The sequence below is a fragment of the Hyperolius riggenbachi genome, chromosome 1 (genome assembly GCF_040937935.1).
Source record: "Hyperolius riggenbachi isolate aHypRig1 chromosome 1, aHypRig1.pri, whole genome shotgun sequence".
NCBI lineage: Eukaryota > Metazoa > Chordata > Amphibia > Anura > Hyperoliidae > Hyperolius > Hyperolius riggenbachi.
In genome coordinates, this window is record NC_090646.1 from 139,139,742 (window position 1) to 139,160,908 (window position 21,167).

Sequence of the window (21,167 nt, forward strand, 5' to 3'; positions counted from 1 at the left end):
TGTGGCCTGTACGTGAACCGTCAGGGGAAACACCTCTTCCCTTGCCCCTTCCTCTTTCACCGGATTTCTTCCTCATTTCACTTATCCTTACAGTACACGCTGACTGGCAGCAGTACAGTGGCAGTACAGAAATGCTATACAGTACCACTATTCCCAGCAGCGACACAGAGCACAATGCTATACAGTGGCGGGTGAGCGGTATACCACTATTCCCAGCAGCGACACAGAGCACAATGCTATACAGTGGCAGGTGAGCGGTGTACTACTGTTCCCAGGCCCAGCAGACACAGAGTGGAAGTAAACACAATGCTATATAGTCTGGCTGAGCGGTGTACACAGAGTGGCAGTACACACAATGCTATATAGTCTGGCTGAGCCGTGTACACAGAGTGGCAGTACACACAATGCTATATAGTCTGGCTGAGCCGTGTACACAGAGTGTCAGTAAACAATGCTATATATAGCGTGGCTGAGCGAGGTACACAGTGGCAGTACACACAATGCTATATAGTCTGGCTGAGCGGTGTACACACAGTGTCAGTAAACAATGGTATATAGTCTGGCTGAGCGGTGTACACAGAGTGTCAGTAAACAATGGTATATAGTCTGGCTGAGCGGTGTACACAGAGTGGCAGTACACACAATGCTATATAGTCTGGCTGAGCGGTGTACACAGAGTGGCAGTACACACAATGCTATATAGTCTGGCTGAGCGGTGTACACAGAGTGGCAGTACACACAATGCTATATAGTCTGGCTGAGCGGTGTACACAGAGTGGCAGTACACACAATGCTATATAGTCTGGCTGAGCGGTGTACACAGAGTGGCAGTACACACAATGATATATAGTCTGGCTGAGCCGTGTACACAGAGTGGCAGTACACACAATGCTATATAGTCTGGCTGACCCGTGTACACAGAGTGTCAGTAAACAATGCTATATATAGCGTGGCTGAGCGAGGTACACAGTGGCAGTACACACAATGCTATATAGTCAGGCTGAGCCGTGTACACAGAGTGTCAGTAAACAATGGTATATAGTCTGGCTGAGCGGTGTACACAGAGTGTCAGTAAACAATGGTATATAGTCTGGCTGAGCGGTGTACACAGAGTGGCAGTAAACACAATGCTATATATAGCGTGGCTGAGCGAGGTGCACAGTGGCAGTACACACAATGCTATATAGTCAGGCTAAGCCATGTACACAGAGTGTCAGAAAACACAATGCTATATATAGCGTGGCTGAGCGAGGTGCACAGTGGCAGTACACACAATGCTATATAGTCAGGCTGAGCCGTGTACACAGAGTGTCAGTAAACAATGGTATATAGTCTGGCTGAGCGGTGTACACAGAGTGTCAGTAAACAATGGTATATAGTCTGGCTGAGCGGTGTACACAGAGTGGCAGTAAACACAATGCTATATATAGCGTGGCTGAGCGAGGTGCACAGTGGCAGTACACACAATGCTATATAGTCTGGCTGAGCCGTGTACACAGAGTGTCAGTAAACAATGGTATATAGTCTGGCTGAGCGGTGTACACAGAGTGTCAGTAAACAATGGTATATAGTCTGGCTGAGCGGTGTACACAGAGTGGCAGTAAACACAATGCTATATATAGCGTGGCTGAGCGAGGTGCACAGTGGCAGTACACACAATGCTATATAGTCAGGCTAAGCCGTGTACACAGAGTGTCAGAAAACACAATGCTATATATAGCGTGGCTGAGCGAGGTGCACAGTGGCAGTACACACAATGCTACATAGTCAGGCTGAGCCGTGTACACAGAGTGTCAGTAAACAATGGTATATAGTCTGGCTGAGCGGTGTACACAGAATGTCAGTAAACAATGGTATATAGTCTGGCTGAGCGGTGTACACAGAGTGGCAGTAAACACAATGCTATATATAGCGTGGCTGAGCGAGGTGCACAGTGGCAGTACACACAATGCTATATAGTCAGGCTAAGCCGTGTACACAGAGTGTCAGAAAACACAATGCTATATATAGCGTGGCTGAGCGAGGTGCACAGTGGCAGTACACACAATGCTATATAGCCAGGCTAAGCCGTGTACACAGAGTGTCAGAAAACACAATGCTATATATAGCGTGGCTGAGCGAGGTACACAGTGGCAGTAAACAATGCTATATATATAGTGTGGCTGAGCGAGCGGTGTACTACTGTTCCCAGCAGCGACACACAATGACTGGGGGGGACCCTGGCTAGCGTGGCTGGAGAGCGAACTACCCTGCCTGCCTACCCAAAGCTATACCCACAGAGAAATGGCGGAGATATGACGTGGTTCGGGTATTTATTTACCCGAACCACGTGACCGTTCGGCCAATCAGAGCGCGTTTGGGCCCGAACCACGTGACCCGTTCGGCCAATCACAGCGCTAGCCGAACGTTCGGGGAACGTTCGGCCATGCGCTCTTAGTTCGGCCATGTGGCCGAACGGTTTGGCCGAGCACCGTCAGGTGTTCGGCCGAACTCGAACATCACCCGAACAGGGTGATGTTCTGCAGAACCCGAACAGTGGCGAACACTGTTCGCCCAACACTAGAATCCACCTGAGGCCCTTGCTGATCCCCGTACTTCTCTGCATAAGCCAAAGAGAGAGAGGGAGAACTACTCAAGTCAAGGTGCAAGTCACCGGGGCTGTTGATATTGAAGTTCTGGGCCTATTTGTTGCTGGGATTAGTGGAGACAATATCTGAAATACAGAGAAAGTATCCTCCATTGTAGTAAGTCGAACAGAACTGAGAGCCAAAATTTGCATTTTAATCGGAGGGAAACAATAGTGTACAAAATCTGTGTTTTACACCATTTACAGTAGGAAGCCGTGTATACAAGGTGGCTTTGTATGGGTGAGATTGCTGCTTACAGGTGGTCGACCCCTGCTATGTCCAGACTATTTTTAAAGGCTTTTAACATGATTTGTTAAGCTACTTTATATACTTGCATATAAGCCTAATTTTTCAGTACAAAAAATGTGCTGAAAAGTTACCCCTTTGGCTTATATGCAAGTCAGTGGAGCAGGGTTTGTTACTGGCAGAGGAGGGTAAGGATCATGCACTAGTGATCCTGCTCTTGCCAGCTGGCTCCCTGCTGTATCTGTGCCCCCGATTTAGAGTGCACTACTCAAGACTACCTCTGTCTCCTGGCTTGTGGAGCAGAGTGTGCAAGCAACGTGTCAGCGGTGCAATGACCGGGGATTCTTCCTGTGTGGCAATTGCTGTGTTTCATATCTATGATGCCATCTAATGGCATCTTGAAACACAGCTGTATCATCCTTGGGGCACATCTGGCTATGGAGAGAGGGGATGACTTGTACTGGGGGCACATCTGGCTACTGTGCAGGAGCTTGTATGCGAGTCAATCACTTTTTCCTGGTTTTTAAGGTAAAAGTGGGTACCTCGGCATATACGCGGGTCAGCCTATATATACACGAGTATATACGGTATATTACTGTACTGTAACTTTGTTCAAATTGTACCAATTGTGGTCAGCACCATTTTTTTTTTTAGTGTACATGCTGAAATGTATTAATTATTAACCTTTTTTTAATCTATCCCCTGCTCTCAGTTGTTCTCTGCCAGGAAAAGGTTTATGGCTGTAATTTCACATCAGTGAGCAATATGCTATAATCCGGCAAGGATCCAACAAGAAAAAAGTTGTCACTTACATGCCTGAAGATTGACTCTTTCAGGCAGTAAAAGAAAAAAAAATCCCAGTTATTATTTTTGGCACTGTACAAACACATGCTTATCTCACCACATCACAGGTCACCTCGGGTACACTATAAAAGAGCTCCAGATACGGGTGAAAAATTGCTTTGTGAGAGCAATAAAATGTCCTCTAGAACAAAAAGGTGTCCAGTTAAAGTAACTGTATTTTTTGTTCTGGACATCTCCAACACATAACACAGACAACATAAAAACCCAGCACATCCTACCTCTTCATCTTACTATACAAAACTTACTGGTTAATATACAGGTGTAAATGCACTATTTTGATCAGACAGGTAACTCAGAGATTGGAGGACGCACCTTCATTTCTCTATACTGCATCTTCTCAGAGACTCATTAGAACTACAGTTCATTAGGTATTGCATAGTACATATTATATTATTATTATTATTTTAGTATTTTTACCTTTCTCTTCCATCTCTATCCTTCTCTTCTCTTCCTCAGCTCTTCTTCTGACTTCAGATAAAGCATCAATACTGTCTTGGATCTTCCTTCTCTCTCTGCTGTCCCATAGTTCTCTCTCCTCCTTTTCAGCCTCCCTTCCTCCTCTGGCCCAGGCCTCAGCACATGCCCTGCAAACTCAGTGGTTGTTATGGTTACCATACTGAAGTTAGTGGTGCAAAAAGGAAGTTAACATTGATTACACCACAAAATAAATAAATAAAATTAAAAAATATATATAAAAATAGTGTTAGGCTTTATTTAAAAAAATATATATTTTGGCTCCTCCATGCTACTATAAGGCAGGGTGCACACTTATTGTGAAAAACGGAACCATTTTTGCATGAAAATTCTCGTACTTATGTAGTGTGCATGCAGTGTGCAAATGTATGCAGCAAGGTATACAGGGGTATCTTTCTGCAGGCGAAAATGCAAACAGTTTTGCGAATTTTTGCAGAAGTGTGCTTTCCATTGATTTTCATCAAATGTGTGGTGAACACGTTTTGCACATTCACAATTCGCATGTAAATTCTAATAAATGTGAACCCTGCCTAATACCCATCCTGAAATTAGAATGATTATTATGCGTTTTTATCATGTTTTCTTGTAAGAAAAATATTACATGTATAGTCAAAAATGGAAGACCTACCACAAATTAATTTGACAGATCATTATATTGGAAACCTGAAAATACTCAGTACAGCTCTTGTGCCATATAAATGCTTGTGCCATATAAATGCAGTAAATAAAAGAGAAAATTTAGGTACCAACATTAAACTATTACTGCTTGATGATATTGTGCCCTAAGGAGCACATTTATAAACAAATCTGAAGTTATTTATCATTTGCAGGGTTTCAGTCCAGTACTTAGCATTGCCTCCCAAGCCATTTCCTGCAGTAGCTATGACAACTGAAATGCTTAACAGCCAAAATGCATAGCAGTGGAAATATTACATTAAATAAACAAAATTTGAAAAAGAAAAGTTGCTCAACAAATCCTCTAAAGGTGCCGTCCTTCCCAATTGTCACTGTATTGAAAATAATCTATTTTACCAGTCCATAGTTCTAAGGTTTAGATCAGTGGTCCTCAAACTAAGGCCCACAGGACGATTGTGGCCCCCTGAGGCTTTTTTACTGACCGCCCCCCCCCCCCCCCCCCCTTCACAGAATGTATTACTTTTAGATGCGGTCCACTGCATATTTAAATATTGGTGGCCCATATATAGAATAGCAATGCTGGTACCACCCATACACAGGGAAGCCATTGAGCAGTCTTTCGCTGGCTTCAATTCCAATTCCGCATCAGGTGACACTACTGTCCAATTGGATGGCAGGTTGTCACCTGGGTATGCTTCACTATCTGGCACAAAGAGTTTTTTCAGGTGAAAATGCAAGGTATCTTCTCTGGGCATGGTGTCAGAGGTAATGTAATAAAAAGGCAGCGTGTGCACACAGGTGTGTAGGGGTGGATAATTTGCAGTTAATGCAAATATTAGGGACGAGGGGTAGCGTTGGGGGAAATACAATCTGCATATGCTGTTTTGGGGGCATAATAACTGCTTTGGTTAAATGGGAGACATAAGGGCTGCACATGTTAACGGGTAATAGTTTACCCCAGTGTCGGACTGGGAGATAAAAGAACTGAGGAAATCCACCTGCTAGCCAAGCAGCAGTAACCCTGTGTTATCACTCCCAACAGAAACCTGTAGCAAGTCTTCCCTGCAAGCAGCAACACCTGATTACTGCTGCTTGGCTAGCAAGTGGATTTCCTCAGCTTTTCCAGCTCCCAGTCCAACACTGGTTTACCCTACCTAGGTTTAAGAGCCCTGAAGTTTAGGAAAGGGTTCTTTACAGTAAGAGTGGTTAAGATGTGGAATGCATTGCCACAGGAAGTCGTTATGGCAAACTCTATACCTGCATTTAAAGGGGGCTTAGATGCTTTCCTTGCGTTGAAAGACATCCATGGCTACAATTACTAGGTTATGCCTAATGATGTTGATCCAGGGATTTTATCTGATTGCCATCTGGAGTCAGGAAGGAATTTTTCCCATTTGGGGCTAATTGGACCATGCCTGGTGGGTTTTTTTTCGCCTACCTCTAGATCAACAGGGGTATGTGGGGGACGGGCTGGAGTTGTACTTTGTACTGGTTGAACTCGATGGACGTATGTCTTTTTTCAGCCAAAATAACTATGTAACTATGAAGTCACAATTTTTATAATATACCTTTAGCTTTTGTTCCACGACTCTAACTCCTGCTTCCAGTGTTTAGATGTTCAGGCCATGTCTACTGTATACAGACAGTCCCTTACTTACAAACAACTCGAGTTAGGCCTGGAACCCACTAGGACTGCTTTTCTGAGTGTTTTGTGTTTTGTGATTTGAAAAGCTCCTGCTAATGCATTGCTATGGGTGTGATCCCACTTGAGCGATGTGATTTTATAAAAATCCCCCACAGCATTGCATTAGCAAGAGCTTTTTCAAATCACTAGCGCTTAGGGCCCATTTACACTTAATCAGTTGGTGTGCGTTAGTACGCGTTAGTGCACGTTGGTACGTGTTTTTTCCATAGCAGTGCATTGTAAAAAAGATTTCAGTTAAAATGCGGTAAGTGTGAAAGGTGCCATAGGAAAACATGGGCATTACTTTGAAAATCAGTTTTCTTTCAGTTATAACTGAGAGCAACTGATTAAGGGTCCGATTCCACTGGAGCGGAAACGGCTCCGAATTCGCAGAGTTTCCCCGCAGGCAAATCGCGCGGGGAATCTCTGCCATAGGAAACTATGGCGCCGCCGGCCGAAACGCTTACCCTAGCGATTCGGCCGGCACTGGCCACAGGCTGCGAATCCCATAGGTGTGCATGGCACGGCTTCTGGGATTTGCCTGTGATCCCGCACACCCGGAAGTACTGACGCTTGCGGCAACAAGTGGAAACGTGCCCGAAGTGTAAACGGGGCCTTAGAAAAGGCTTCAAGTGGGTTCGAGCCCTTACACAGGTTTGCACATACAAACAAAGGTGTCTTCATGTACAAAATATACAGTACTGTTTTTGTTATTACCGGTACATATTTTTGTTGTTACATGTTACAGTATTGTATTAACTGTTGTAAGAAGTTTCAAACATATTAACAGTGCATTGAAAACCACCAACAAACATAGTTTACACTATGAGCCTGATTCATTATACTTTACCACGCTAAGCAGCATGGATTAAACCAGCGAGCGCACACTACCATCAGCTTAGCATGCGCTCTTAAGCTACATGTGCTCCTTGAAGCCATGCATTCTCCTTTAAAGTGCCGCACAATGGTATATATGTTTATGTATTTTTGCCTGAGCGCAATTAAAAAAAATGGAAAACAAAAACATCCTGTTTCTGTGGCCAATGAAACTCATGAGTAAGAGTATCCTAAATGGATAAATGTGAGTGGATAGTTTGGGTTGGCCCATTGGATAGTTTGGGTTGGCCCATACACTCTACATTGCATGATACAGTTGACTGATGTCTACGTACATGTCAGGTTCGAAATCACCTCTGACTTTGTGTAGCCATGTAAACTGTATTTTGTATGTGCAAAACTAAAAACAACACTGTAGAGAACATGAGATAGGCGTGATAGGGCAGAATAATGCAAGTGGGTACAGTATAAACTTTACACATTTTAGCTTTCTTACCTGTCTTTTGGAAAAATGGGTCTATCATCCAGGAAAGTTAATGCTTTCAGTCTGACTGTCACTGTCCTTCTATAATTAGGAATTTTCCTAATAAGTTCATTTCCCATCAGGTTCAAGACATGCTGAAAAATAGAGCAAGTTAGTAGACTATTGCTATAAACTATAACAGAACAGTGCAGGTTATTCTATTACAGTGTATGAGTACTGTATATACTTGACTATAAGTCTAGAAATTTAGATCTGACTCACTAAATGAAAGTATAGCGGTCGAAATACACACGAGTCACATGCAACACTAAGCACACTGAGTAATATGTGTACTATTTAGTGACATTCCCATTTACAACAATTTACTCAGTGGTAGGTGACGCTTTTTTGATAAAGAAAATGCCAAGAAAATGCAGGTCTGAAAGTCCTGACCACAACAATTAACAAGGAAAGGGGCAGGGGGGAAATACTGGGCTTCAGGAAGGTGGGTGAATAATTGCTGCACTTGGGGGCCTGGAGGAGTTATTGGCTGCACTTAAGGGATAGGAAGGGTTAATGGCTGCAGTACTGTATGCAGTGCAGTCATTAACCCCTCCTCCAAGTGCTGCTGTTAATGTCTCCTGATTCCCAAGTGCAGCCATTAACTTTACTGGGTAGACTTATACTTGAGTCAATAAAACATTCCAGCTTAAGAGGGTAAAATATTAGAATTGACTTATACACTAGGTCGCCTTATATTCGATGATATACAATATATTGAAATTAGACACAAAGAAATACCCATCATGGTGAGGCCTTTTGAGGAAGAACTGAATATGTGACTACAAACATTTAACAGGTTTCCCAATGTTAACAGAAAATTGTCCTGTACTTATAAGGGTTGAGTGAAAATGTTGTCAGTTTAGGTGTCTCCTAATGGCATTTAGTGACCCAATGTGCCACAGCCCTTAACCTCCCTAGCAGTATGGATGAGCCTGACTTCTCCAGGGAAAAAAAGCTGAAAATGGTATGGATGAGTCAGGCTCATCCAGCAGTTCTAAGGCAGGGTTCCAATTTTTTGCATGTATTACATTCAAAATTTGTGTTCCTGAGCAAATTTTTGCATGCTCTGAAACCTGCACACAAAAGGGAATGTTAAGGGTCTATTTTCATGTAAAGGCTTAGAGCAACAATTGGTTTGTATAAATTGACAGTACTAGCGTTTGTGAGTGTTAAGGTGCATTTATTTAGACCTTAAACACTTCCCAAAAGCAGCAATTATGTAGGATTGTTTTGGCCATTAGACTAATGTGGGTATGGGCATCCCACTCTTATGCACCCCTTAAAACTAGAGTAACATGCAATTGTCCATGGTGAAAGTTTTTAGACTATTGCTTTGTCTGCAAATACTGCTCGTTTCCGTGATAGTATATGCGGCTTGGCCAAGGTAAGCCAATGGCTGCTGGCTGACAGTCAGCCAAAATGATCATGAATGACTATTTTAGCTGCCAAGACTCTAGTATTTTGTAGATACAGACAGAGAGAGCATATGCCTGGGGTATGTGGAAGGGGGCAGGGGAGGGACTGGAAAAAGGCAATTGGGATAAGTGTGCTTAACATTTATAGCATGAGTTAGCTTACTTTTATACAATACATACATTTTTCACCGAAGCTTAGCACCCTATATTGAACATGTGCCCACTATGTAGCTAAGCAGTTAACTATGACATATGCTAAATAGAAAGCTTTGCATAAAATGTGAGGTTACATACCAAGTTTGGCATTTTCTCAAGGACATCAATTACTGCAGGGTCACTCAGCTTATTGTGAGATAGATCCAGAACACTAATGCTGTGGCATTCCTGAAGGTGCTGTATATCAGCCGCAGTGTGTAAACGGTTATGCGCAATTTGTAGAGTTGACAGGGCTGGAAGACAAGCTAAAACACACAAGCACATATGCTCTTTAAGTCAATAAGATACTGCAAATATTCTCACCTTCAATCACTGATGCAGAAGTGCTAGCTTATTCTGCTGGAGGCTTGCTGAGAGAGTCAATCATGCTGGAATTACAAGTAACTCTTTCTATTCAGTGGCTCTTTCCTCTTTGCTTTTTTAAGTTTTAGAATATCTTTTACTTATCGTGACCCGTTTGCTACTCACTATATTATTATTATTTTTTATTATTATTATAAAAGCAATACTATAAAAGCCGTCAATGCACTGTGTTATTTTATTCTGTCAAGAATAAGTGTCTGGTTTGAGGAATATCTTCCAAAAAGATGAGATGACCTCTACAGGTAGTCCCCGGTTAACCAAAGAATTAGGGACTGTAGGTACATTCCTAACCTGATCCGTTCTTGAGTTCGAACACTGTGCCATCTCTGTCCCCTGTACCTTCACTGTGCCCTCTCCTGTGCCTCCAGTAGGCCTGAACGATATTAGGAAAACATTGAATTGACCAATTTCTGTCCAAAATTAAGATTTCGATTTGATTCATGATTTCCTTCAAGGCAGTTAACAATGTGCGGCGACTCAGAGGTATTGCTGATTACTTGAGCCGGGCAGCGGGAGGCGGATCCACTCAAGCCACTGATTGACAGAAGCTGTGTAAAAGCAGTGCATATTGCCGATTGTTAATGAGCCGGGCGAATCCAGTCCAGAGCGGCACACAGCTCCACCAATCGTTGGATAGAGATGGTATGACAGCGGCGGTAGGCGGAGCTGTACGCTCTGTACAGCTCCGCCTACCGCCACAGTCATACCATCTCTATCTAGCGATTGGTGGAGCTGTGTGCCGCTCTGGACTGGATTCACCCCGCCCCTGCTGCCCGGCTCATTAACAATCGGCAATATGCACTGCTAGCCACGGCTTCTGCCAATCAGTGGCTCTTCTATATGATGGCGCGGCGGTAGGTGGAGACATGCGGCCAAGCACAGAGGGCACAGTGGGTGCTGACAAAACCGCAGCTACTGACGATAAGATCGTCTGTACATGAATCGTGGTTTCCGTTTAAAACCGCAAAACCGTTTAGCCCTAGCCTCCAGTGTACCCCTATGTGTCACCTCTGTTCCCTTGTGCCTTTAGTGTCCCCCTCTGTGCCACCTCTGCCCCCCACTGTGTCACCGTTACCTCAGTGTCCCCCTATGTGCCACCTCTGTCTCCATCTGCCTCCACTTTGATTTTAGACCAATTAACTACTTATTGAATTTACTACAGTATATCTATGCCACCAGAGACTTCATCTTAGGTCTAGGGGCGTAGTTATACGTACCTCAACGTGATCACCATTGTGCGCTCTATCCTGCACGTTCTGGTCGCCGCCCATTAGTACACAGATCAGTGAATGGGAACACAGTTTTTTAATTGACCGATCTAAGTGCCTGTGATCAATGATCAATTGCATCAATAGTCAAAAGTGAAAATAAAGCATACACACTTTACTTCCTCTGTGTACTGTTTACAGCAGGAATAAAGTGGGGGGACATCTATTGGCCAAATTGTAAAATTATGTCTACATATATTACATTAAATAAAAATACATAAATACCCCAATTAATTAACCCCTTACCTCCCATCCCATAGTTACCAAAATAAAACACATAAAAAATACTGTGGCATTAAAGAAAAAAAAATCATAAATAGTTTCCTAAGGGAATATTACTGTTAGTTTGCAAATAAGGGCTTGTAATTGGTGACAGACGCAAAACTGAAAAAATATACCTTTATTTCCAAATAAAATATTGTCGCCAAACATTGTACTAGGGACATATTTTAAATGTTGTAATAACCGGGACAAATGGGCTGGTAAAATGTGTGGGTTTTATCCACACTCATTTGGGTTTATTCGGGTTTAAACACATTCGGGTTTATTCGGGTAGCATACTTGGGTTTCTAAATTCAATAACCAGAATTCGAACACCAACATCATTTGTGGTCAGCATAGCTGTGAATTCCCCAATCAAAAATGTCAAAAAGAAAACCATGATTGTTGTTGTCTCCATATACAGGTCATCCTAATCATTTTCTGTCCCTGAAGAAGGTTGGAAAATGACAGGAAATGTAATAGATGGTTTGTTATGGGTATACTGCACTTCCACTTTATGGTATCACTTGCATGGCATGAAGCTACTCACACAGGCTATCAATTGTCTCAATGTAGTTGTTGGAGAGGTTAAGCGAGTCAAGTCTTTGCAGGTGTGAAAGATTCTCAATTTTATTAATTAGATTCTGATGCAAGAAGAGGCATCGCAGTTCTGTCTGAGCGTCCAGATTTTCTATCTTCTGCAGACCATTACATTCTAGCCAAAGACACTTCAAGCCTGTGTATTCCTCCAGGTTCTCAATGCACATAAATCCTTTAAAGATGAAGAAGGATAAAATGTTCAGTACAAACATAAAACATGGAACAGGAAAAGCAGAAAAACCTAAAGGAATAATAATACAATATTCCAGTAGCTAAACTATTACTCAAACAAAGAAAGCATTTGTCTGAAAATAATGCAGTTAGAGAAGGAGAGTAAATGAACCTTCTGAGTACACAGGCAAAGTTAGAACTTGAATATTGAAGAGGCCAGGACACTATCTGCACAGAGTTTGTATGTTCTCCCTGTGTTTCCTCTGGGTATTCCAGCTTCCTCCCACATATCTAATACATACAGATAGGTTAATTTGCCCCCACCCCATAAATTGGTTGGCATTGACTGCCATTTTGAGCTCAGTGCTATACAAATACACAATAAAATAAATTGCTGAAGCTATTTGTGTTAGGAACCTGTTCAGGACTTGATCTACCTGCTGGTGGCAGTGTGTGAGGGACTTATGTACTTTCTATATCCACCACCAGGGGGCTGTGCACTTCATGTCATCAAACTTGCAATCCTCAGTCTTACCTGCAGATGGCATCAGACTCTGGAGTTTCTTGGGACTTCCACCTCCTGCCAGCAGAGGTCAACCTGCTTGGGACTTTGCAGGCCGATCTGCTGACACACCCAATGCTCACCTTACTTAAGACCAGCTCTCATTACAGCAGGTGCCAGAACATCACATAGCTTCCCCTGTGCTTGTTGAACTCTGGTCTCCTGTATTCCTGGTCCTTTGTATTTCTGGTTCTATCCTGATTATCTGGTATTTGATTTATGGCTAGCCTCTGACCTTGCTTCTGTGTTGCGATCTTGTACTGCGATCTGATGTGTATTTATATATATATATATATTGTATAGAACCTGTATATTGTTCCTGTGTGGTTTCCTCAAATAAGTATATACTGTATATTTGTGTATGACTTCTTAGTTAGACTAGTTAGGGTTTTGGTTGCACTATTCATTTGTTTGTATATACACTGTGTGGTTGTGCTTAATAAACACCATTCACTTATTTCTGTGTTCAGTCTCCTTATATCCTGCTGCAAACAGTGATCACATGTGCTTGCTCTGTGGGGTTTGTAACAGTATGTTCTGGCCATTCTGATCACTGCAGCTTGATATATATCGAAGGGCTGATAAAACTTCCTGTCTGTGAAGTTTATCCACTCAGTCATTCATAATGAACTCCAGTGAGATGTACTATTATATGTTGCTGGCTGATGAGGAGGGAGATCACTGCAGACAGATTTTCTCTGAGTATCCCAAGAATGATCTCCTCCACCTGATCAAACAGCTGCAGGATAATGTGCAGCAAGGTGTGTTCTGCAGACAGGAGGTCCAGCCATTGCTAGAAATCTGGAGCAATCTGTCAGTTTCTGGTTATCCTAGCAATGATCTGGATCCACCTTATGATCTGATAATGGTGGAGATGTTACTCGATTTATTGGAGGATGATGAGGATTGCTTTGTTGAATATTATTCCAACAAATCTAAAGAGTTCCGGTTAGAATGTTCCAACTCTGTTTTGTGTCTGTCTAACAGGAGGGTTTGTAGTTTTGAAATGATTGCTCCTCTAGTTGGTGCATGGAATAAAATATCTTTCATATGTGGCAACCCTGATTTTCACCCTGTCACTACCTCCTCTCCTCTATTCTCTGACCAGAGTTCACAGCACTTAGTCATGAGTAAACAGCCTGTATACCCGTTACCCATAGCAACCACCTCCAAGGACTTTCATTCATTTGCACCTGTGACTCCAAATATCTCAGCCTCTGCATGTACTCAAATCAGATCCACTACCCGGGCCAAACAGCACTCACCTACAACCAAAGAACCTGCTAACCCGTTGCCCATAGCAACAACCTCCCAGAATACTTATTTACCTGCTCCTGTGATCCGGAAGAGTGCAGCCTCTCTTCAGACCGCAATTAGATCCATGCCTTGGTCTAAGGAGTACCCTGTCACTACGCAAAAGTCCATGTTGCCATCGCTCATAGCAACCACTCCTAAATTCTCTCAGTTGCCTGCATCTGTGACTCAGATTAGATCCTCACCCTGCTTCAAACCTAAAGTGGCATTTAAGAATAAACGCAAATTCTTTCCAACCTCATCAATTAACCACATACAGTCTTCACTGCAATCTGCATCTTCAAAATGCACCCTGCAACCTGAATTACCAGCAGCTTCTCTTCAAATCAATCCTGTAACAGCCCTGCCTCCAGCCACTCCAGTAGCAGAATTTTGCACCTTGTCAGCAGAGACTTTGTTTCAGCCTGCAGAAGGTAATTCTCCTGCAAATCTTATGGACTGTAATCAGCCTGCACAGCCTATAGACTGTATTCCACCTGCAATGTCTGCAGGTGGTAATCCTCATGCAAATGTTATGGACTGTAATCAGCCTGCACAGCCTATAAACTGTATTCCTCCTGCAATGTCTGCAGGTGGTAATTCTCCTGCAAGTCTTATGGACTGTAATCAGCCTGCACAGCCTATAGACTGTATTCCTCCTACAATGTCTGCAGACTGCAATATCTCTACAAAGCTTATGACTTGTATTTTTCCTGCCATGCCTGCAGAATGCCATATTTCTACAAAACTTATGGACTGTAATCCACCTGCAAACTGTATTTCTCCTGTAAAAATTATGGACTGTTATCCTCCTGCAGACTGCAATATCTCTGCAACGCCTATGAACTGTAATCTCCCTGCAATGCCTGCAGCCCTCCAGCCGCTGTCAGAATCTGCAGCCCTCCAGCCGCTGTCAGAATCTGCAGCCCTCCAGCCGCTGTCAGACCCTGCAGCCCTCCAGCCGCTGTCAGACCCTGCAGCCCTCCAGCCGCTGTCAGACCCTGCAGCCCTCCAGCCGCTGTCAGACCCTGCAGCCCTCCAGCCGCTGTCAGACCCTGCAGCCCTCCAGCCGCTGTCAGACCCTGCAGCCCTCCAGCCGCTGTCAGACCCTGCAGCCCTCCAGCCGCTGTCAGACCCTGCAGCCCTCCAGCCGCTGTCAGACCCTGCAGCCCTCCAGCCGCTGTCAGACTCTGCAGCCCTCCAGCCGCTGTCAGAATCCGTAAACTTTCAACCACTTGCAGAGTGTGCTCACTCCCAGCCATTTGGTGAACATTCTGATTTCCAGCCTCCAGCACAGTTTGCAGTGTTCCAGCCTCCAGCACAGTTTTTACAGACTTCCTCATCTGCCATTCCTACTTCTTCATCTACCATACCTGTACGGCCTCCACAGACTGCTGCTGCCTCTGCCTGGCCTCTACAGACTCCTGCTGCTGCCCGGCCCCTACAGACTCCTGCTGCTGCCTCTGCCCGGCCTCTACAGACTCCTGCTGCTGCCTCTGCCCGGCCTCTACAGACTCCTGCTGCTGCCTCTGCCTGGCCTCTACAGACTCCTGCTGCTGTCTCTGCCCGGCCTCTACAGACTCCTGCTGCTGCCTCTGCCCGGCCTCTACAGACTCCTGCTGCTGCCTCTGCCCGGCCTCTACAGACTCCTGCTGCTGCCTCTGCCCGGCCTCTACAGACTCCTGCTGCTGCCTCTGCCCGGCCTCTACAGACTCCTGCTGCTGCCTCTGCCCGGCCTCTACAGACTCCTGCTGCTGCCTCTGCCCGGCCTCTACAGACTCCTGCTGCTGCCTCTGCCCGGCCTCTACAGACTCCTGCTGCTGCCTCTGCCCGGCCTCTACAGACTCCTGCTGCTGCCTCTGCCCGGCCTCTACAGACTCCTGCTGCTGCTGCCTCTGCCCGGCCTCTACAGACTCCTGCTGCTGCCTCTGCCCGGCCTCTACAGACTCCTGCTGCTGCTGCCTCTGCCCGGCCTCTACAGACTCCTGCTGCTGCCTCTGCCCGGCCTCTACAGACTCCTGCTGCTGCTGCCTCTGCCCGGCCTCTACAGACTCCTGCTGCTGCTGCCTCTGCCCGGCCTCTACAGACTCCTGCTGCTGCCTCTGCCCGGCCTCTACAGACTCCTGCTGCTGCCTCTGCCCGGCCTCTACAGACTCCTGCTGCTGCCTCTGCCCGGCCTCCACAGACTCCTGCTGAACAGCCTGTTGTTGTCCAGTCGGATGCCCAGCTCATTATTCCACCTGATGTTCTATGGTCTGTTGCCTGCCACTCCGCTGCCCTGCCTGCCTTCCTGGTAGGTGATCTTCAGTTTACTGTCCTACCTGATGTTTGCCTGTCTGCTATTGCCTTTTGTTTGGACCTTATGACTACCACTCCCTCCCAGCCTCAACAAGTGCTTCTGAACCAGGTGCCTGCAGTTGCCTCTGTCATCCCAGGATCCTCAACCCCAGGGTTCTCTGTTCCCTTACCAGGGATAAGACCATTCCTGTTGCTAGCCTTGCCAGCCTTGTTGACAGTTCTGTATAGGAAACCCCAGTTTTTTGTGGCTTGTCTCCAGGCTTCTCCTCACTGTGAGTTCCTGCCCTTTGACCTCTGCTGCTCTCCTGAATCCGGTGACCCCTGGAGGAGAGGGAGAGTCCTTGGTTGGCTTCTCTTGCCTTCAGGATGGGTTGCCAGGCCCTTGGGCATTGGTAAGGACTCCATTGGGGTTGCCAGTGCCCTCTGGGAGTTTAAAAACTTTCTTACAGGCAGATGGTATCTGGGTCTAGGTAAAATGTGTTGGTTTCAGAGCCTGTGGATTATGCTTCGGAGTACAGCCATTATTCTGGGTATCCTGCATTCCTGGTTGACGGCATTGGCAGGGGATTATCAGGATGGCTCTGGGGACCCTGGTGGTGGTACTTCCTGTGTGATTCAGACCAACTCTGGCTCTGGAGATTACCGTGGTTGTTGGAGCGTCCTGAGGCCGCTCCTTAAGGGGGGGGTACTGTTAGGAACCTGTTCAGGACTTGATCTACCTGCTGGTGGCAGTGTGTGAGGGACTTATGTACTTTCTATATCCACCACCAGGGGGCTGTGCACTTCATGTCATCAAACTTGCAATCCTCAGTCTTACCTGCAGATGGCATCAGACTCTGGAGTTTCTTGGGACTTCCACCTCCTGCCAGCAGAGGTCAACCTGCTTGGGACTTTGCAGGCCGATCTGCTGACACACCCAATGCTCACCTTACTTAAGACCAGCTCTCATTACAGCAGGTGCCAGAACATCACATAGCTTCCCCTGTGCTTGTTGAACTCTGGTCTCCTGTATTCCTGGTCCTTTGTATTTCTGGTTCTATCCTGATTATCTGGTATTTGATTTATGGCTAGCCTCTGACCTTGCTTCTGTGTTGCGATCTTGTACTGCGATCTGATGTGTATTTATATATATATATATATTGTATAGAACCTGTATATTGTTCCTGTGTGGTTTCCTCAAATAAGTATATACTGTATATTTGTGTATGACTTCTTAGTTAGACTAGTTAGGGTTTTGGTTGCACTATTCATTTGTTTGTATATACACTGTGTGGTTGTGCTTAATAAACACCATTCACTTATTTCTGTGTTCAGTCTCCTTATATCCTGCTGCAAACAGTGATCACATGTGCTTGCTCTGTGGGGTTTGTAACAATTTGACAGCAATTAGTCTGTTAGTCTAGAGCAGGCATGGGCAAACTCGGCCCTCCAGCTGTTATGGAACTACAAGTCCCACAATGCATTTGCCTTTATGAGTCATGACTGTGGCTGTCAGACTCCTGCAATGCATTGTGGGACTTGTAGTTCCTTAACAGCCGAAGGGCCAAGTTTGCCCATGCCTAGTCTAGAGACAGGTGTTACATGTTGTAAGTCAAATCTCTGTCTGCCCTCAGTATTGCTTGTGGAAAGGAGCAGAGAGAGATGATGCTGCCATTTTTTGCCTGCTGTAACCTTCTGGGAATATACATTACATTCATATCCTGACTAAACAGAACATGAATATGTAAAAAATCTGCCTCTCAATGAGTCCATGACTGCCCGAGCCAGTCTGTCACCATGTACTGCTACCATACACACAAAAAATGAAGGCCGAGCACTTCTTCCTTTCACAGCAGTGATGATAATTATCAGGGATGAGACAAGAGATCTGCCTGAATTCTCACCAGATGTAACCTGCCTGAATAACGACACCTCTGTGAAGCATTTCTGATACAACAATGAAGCACAGGAGCACTGTTACTGAGCTCTGGGTGGGTTCCATGACTGAGAAGGGAGTGTGAAAAAAGCATAGCAGGAAAACAGGCAGTAGGAGGGGAAATGAGTTATAATGGTGGTACAATGTCCAAGGCAGGGAAGAAGGGGAGAATAATATAGAGAGGATATGTAAGATGGAGAACTATATGAGGCAGTGACAAGAAAAATGAAGGCACAAAATCAGAGGTGAACAAGCAAGATGTATATATGACTGGGAAAGATGGGAAAGATGAGAATGTGCAAGATTAAGGTCACAATGATAATGGGATGGTTATGATTCAGATGGAGGCACAGTGACTGTGCGGAGAGTAGAATGAGCCAGACAGAGGGCACTTCGTAAGAAAGGGGAGTAGAAAGGGTGAATAAGAGTGGAGATACAGTGATAAGCAGCATAACTGGAGAGCACCAGCAAGGTGGTGAGCTTCATGGGGGGAAAGCAGACTGTTTCATGTCACGTACCTTTGTAATGTAGATAAAGAGTGTCATTTAAGTAAGGAGTTGAATATAGTTTCTGCTGTCTGCATAGAGCTCGCAGGTACTTTTTAGTCATCCTGAGACGAAAAAAATAAATAAAAATCAATTGTTCAAAATTAGTAAATTTCATATGTTAAAATTAATTACCATATGTTGTTTTTTATTCATCTGGTACAGCTGTAAACATATTTCAATTAAAAGAAAATATTTTTTATCTGCTGGGGGGGGGGGGGGGGGTGTTTAATATATATATATATATATATATATATATATATATATATATATATATATATATATATATATATATATATATATATATATACATATACATATATACACACACATCTACGTACTGTAGAGTATACATATATACTGTATATATATTTGAAAATACAATGGCCCATAGGCAATTCCTTTTTTCTTAGGAGTTTTTTCCTAAGAGATCATTTCTCATCTTCTCTTTACAATAACTTTTCAATTGAAAAAAAGTATTAAAAAAGTATGTGATTTAGTACTATCAACATTAGTTGAGTATTTGCTTGCTCCCTGGTGGCTTAACCACTTAAAGGGAACCTAAACTGAGAGGGATATGGATGTCTCCTTTTAAACAATACCAGTTGCCTGACTCTCCTGCTGACCAATTTGCTGCAGTAGTATCTGGATCTCACACCTGAAACAAGCATGAAGCTAATCCAGTCTGACTTTCAGTCAGAGCACCTGATCTGCATGCTTGTTGAGGGGCTGTGGATAAAAGTATTAGAGACACAGGATCAGCAGGAGAGTCAGGCAACTGGTATTATTTTAAAAGGAAAAATCCACATCCTTCTCAGTTTAGGTTCCCTTTAAGCCTATCTGGACGTATATGTTCGTCCAGATAGGCTGTGCTGCTGTCAGTGTGCGGTGCGCACAATCACGCGCACTTCCGAGCGCACTCCCGCCGCCCGTCATTAGCCCCCCGATCAATGAATGGAAATATAATTCCCATTCGTCTATCTAAGTCCCCCGCAGAAAAAACGACGGTCTCTTATCAGAGACCGTGGTCTTTCTGCAAAAATAAAAAAAAGCCCCCTGTCCTCTTTCTAGTTCCTGGAAGCGTACACTTCCAGGACTTTTTGGACTGTGGCCAACTTGTGGCCAAATAGTAAAATACACCCACATGTATTTTTTAATAAATAAATACATTGTATTACATTTAAAAATAAGCTGTTTTCTTCCCACACCAAAAATTACCCAAATAAAATTTTTAATTGAGAAAAAAAAATAAAACAAATTACAATAAAAAAAAAAAAACCCATAAATAGTTACCTGAGGGTCTGAACTTTTTAAATATGCATGTCAAGAGAGTATGTTAATATAATGTTTTAAATTATAGGCTTGTAAATAGTGATGGATGCAAATTGAAAAAAATTATTTCCAAATAAAATATTGGCGCTATAAATTTGGATAGGGACATAATTTAAACGGTGTAATAACCAGGAAAAATGGGCAAATAAAATACATGGGTTTTAATTACGGTAGCATGTATTAATGTAAAACTATAATGACCAAAAACTGAGAAATAATGCATTTTTTCCATTTCTTTCTTAATCTTCCTGTTAAAATGGATTTAGAATAAAATAATTGTTAGCAAAATGTACCCTCCAAAGAAAGCCTAAATGGTGGCGGAAAAAACAAGATATAGATCATTTAAGTGTGATAAGTAGGGATAAAGTTATTGGCAAATGAATGGGAGGTGAAAGTTGCTCAGATGCAAAACATGAACAACCCTGTGGGCTTAAGTGGTTAAAGGGCATTTTATTAACAAGTTGCTAAAATAACACTTAAAGAGAATCTAAACTCTAAAATCCTTACAATAAAAAGCATACAATTCTATTCATTATGTTCTCCTGGGCCCCTCTTTGCTGTTTCTGCCATTCCCTGCTGCAATCCTGGCTTGTAATTGCCAGTTTTAGGCGTGTTTACAAACAAAAAACATGGCTGCTAACAGTATGTGATAGGCTGAGAGAAGCTCAGTCTGTGACTCATACAGAGCCTGGAGGGGCGTGGAGAGGGTGTGTATAACTTCTACCGATCACTGCAGAGTAGCACATTCCTGCCTGAGCCAACAAAGCCGGCAAAGGAAAGACGATTAGATTATATAACAAAGATAATACAGCCACTGTGCAACTAGGAAAGGCTGCAGCAAGACAGACCACATTAGAAAAGGTATAGGAACTTATAGGATAGAAGAAATAAGGCTGAACATTTTGTTACAGAGTATCTTTAAGTGAAAACTCAGGAGAAAAAGTTAATTGCATATGGGCCAACATGTCAACATATTAGTGCTATGATTACTAAGGGAGTTCAGAGATGTGATTTACCCATAGTGAACAGGTATG

General features: G+C 43.8%; 1 protein-coding gene across 2 annotated transcripts in view; it reads right to left on the reverse strand.

Annotated features, from left to right (window-relative positions):
- Positions 1-21,167, reverse strand: part of DNAAF1 (dynein axonemal assembly factor 1) — an 80,808-nt gene that overhangs the window by 34,541 nt on the left and 25,100 nt on the right. For both annotated transcript variants that reach the window (XM_068278614.1, XM_068278615.1), the window contains exons 4-8: positions 18,775-18,866; positions 11,968-12,189; positions 9,604-9,770; positions 7,865-7,986; positions 4,155-4,321 (exon numbers count right to left, since the gene is read on the reverse strand). In XM_068278614.1, coding sequence (XP_068134715.1) covers positions 4,155-4,321; positions 7,865-7,986; positions 9,604-9,770; positions 11,968-12,189; positions 18,775-18,866 — 770 coding nt within the window. The remainder of the gene's footprint in view (positions 1-4,154; positions 4,322-7,864; positions 7,987-9,603; positions 9,771-11,967; positions 12,190-18,774; positions 18,867-21,167) is intronic.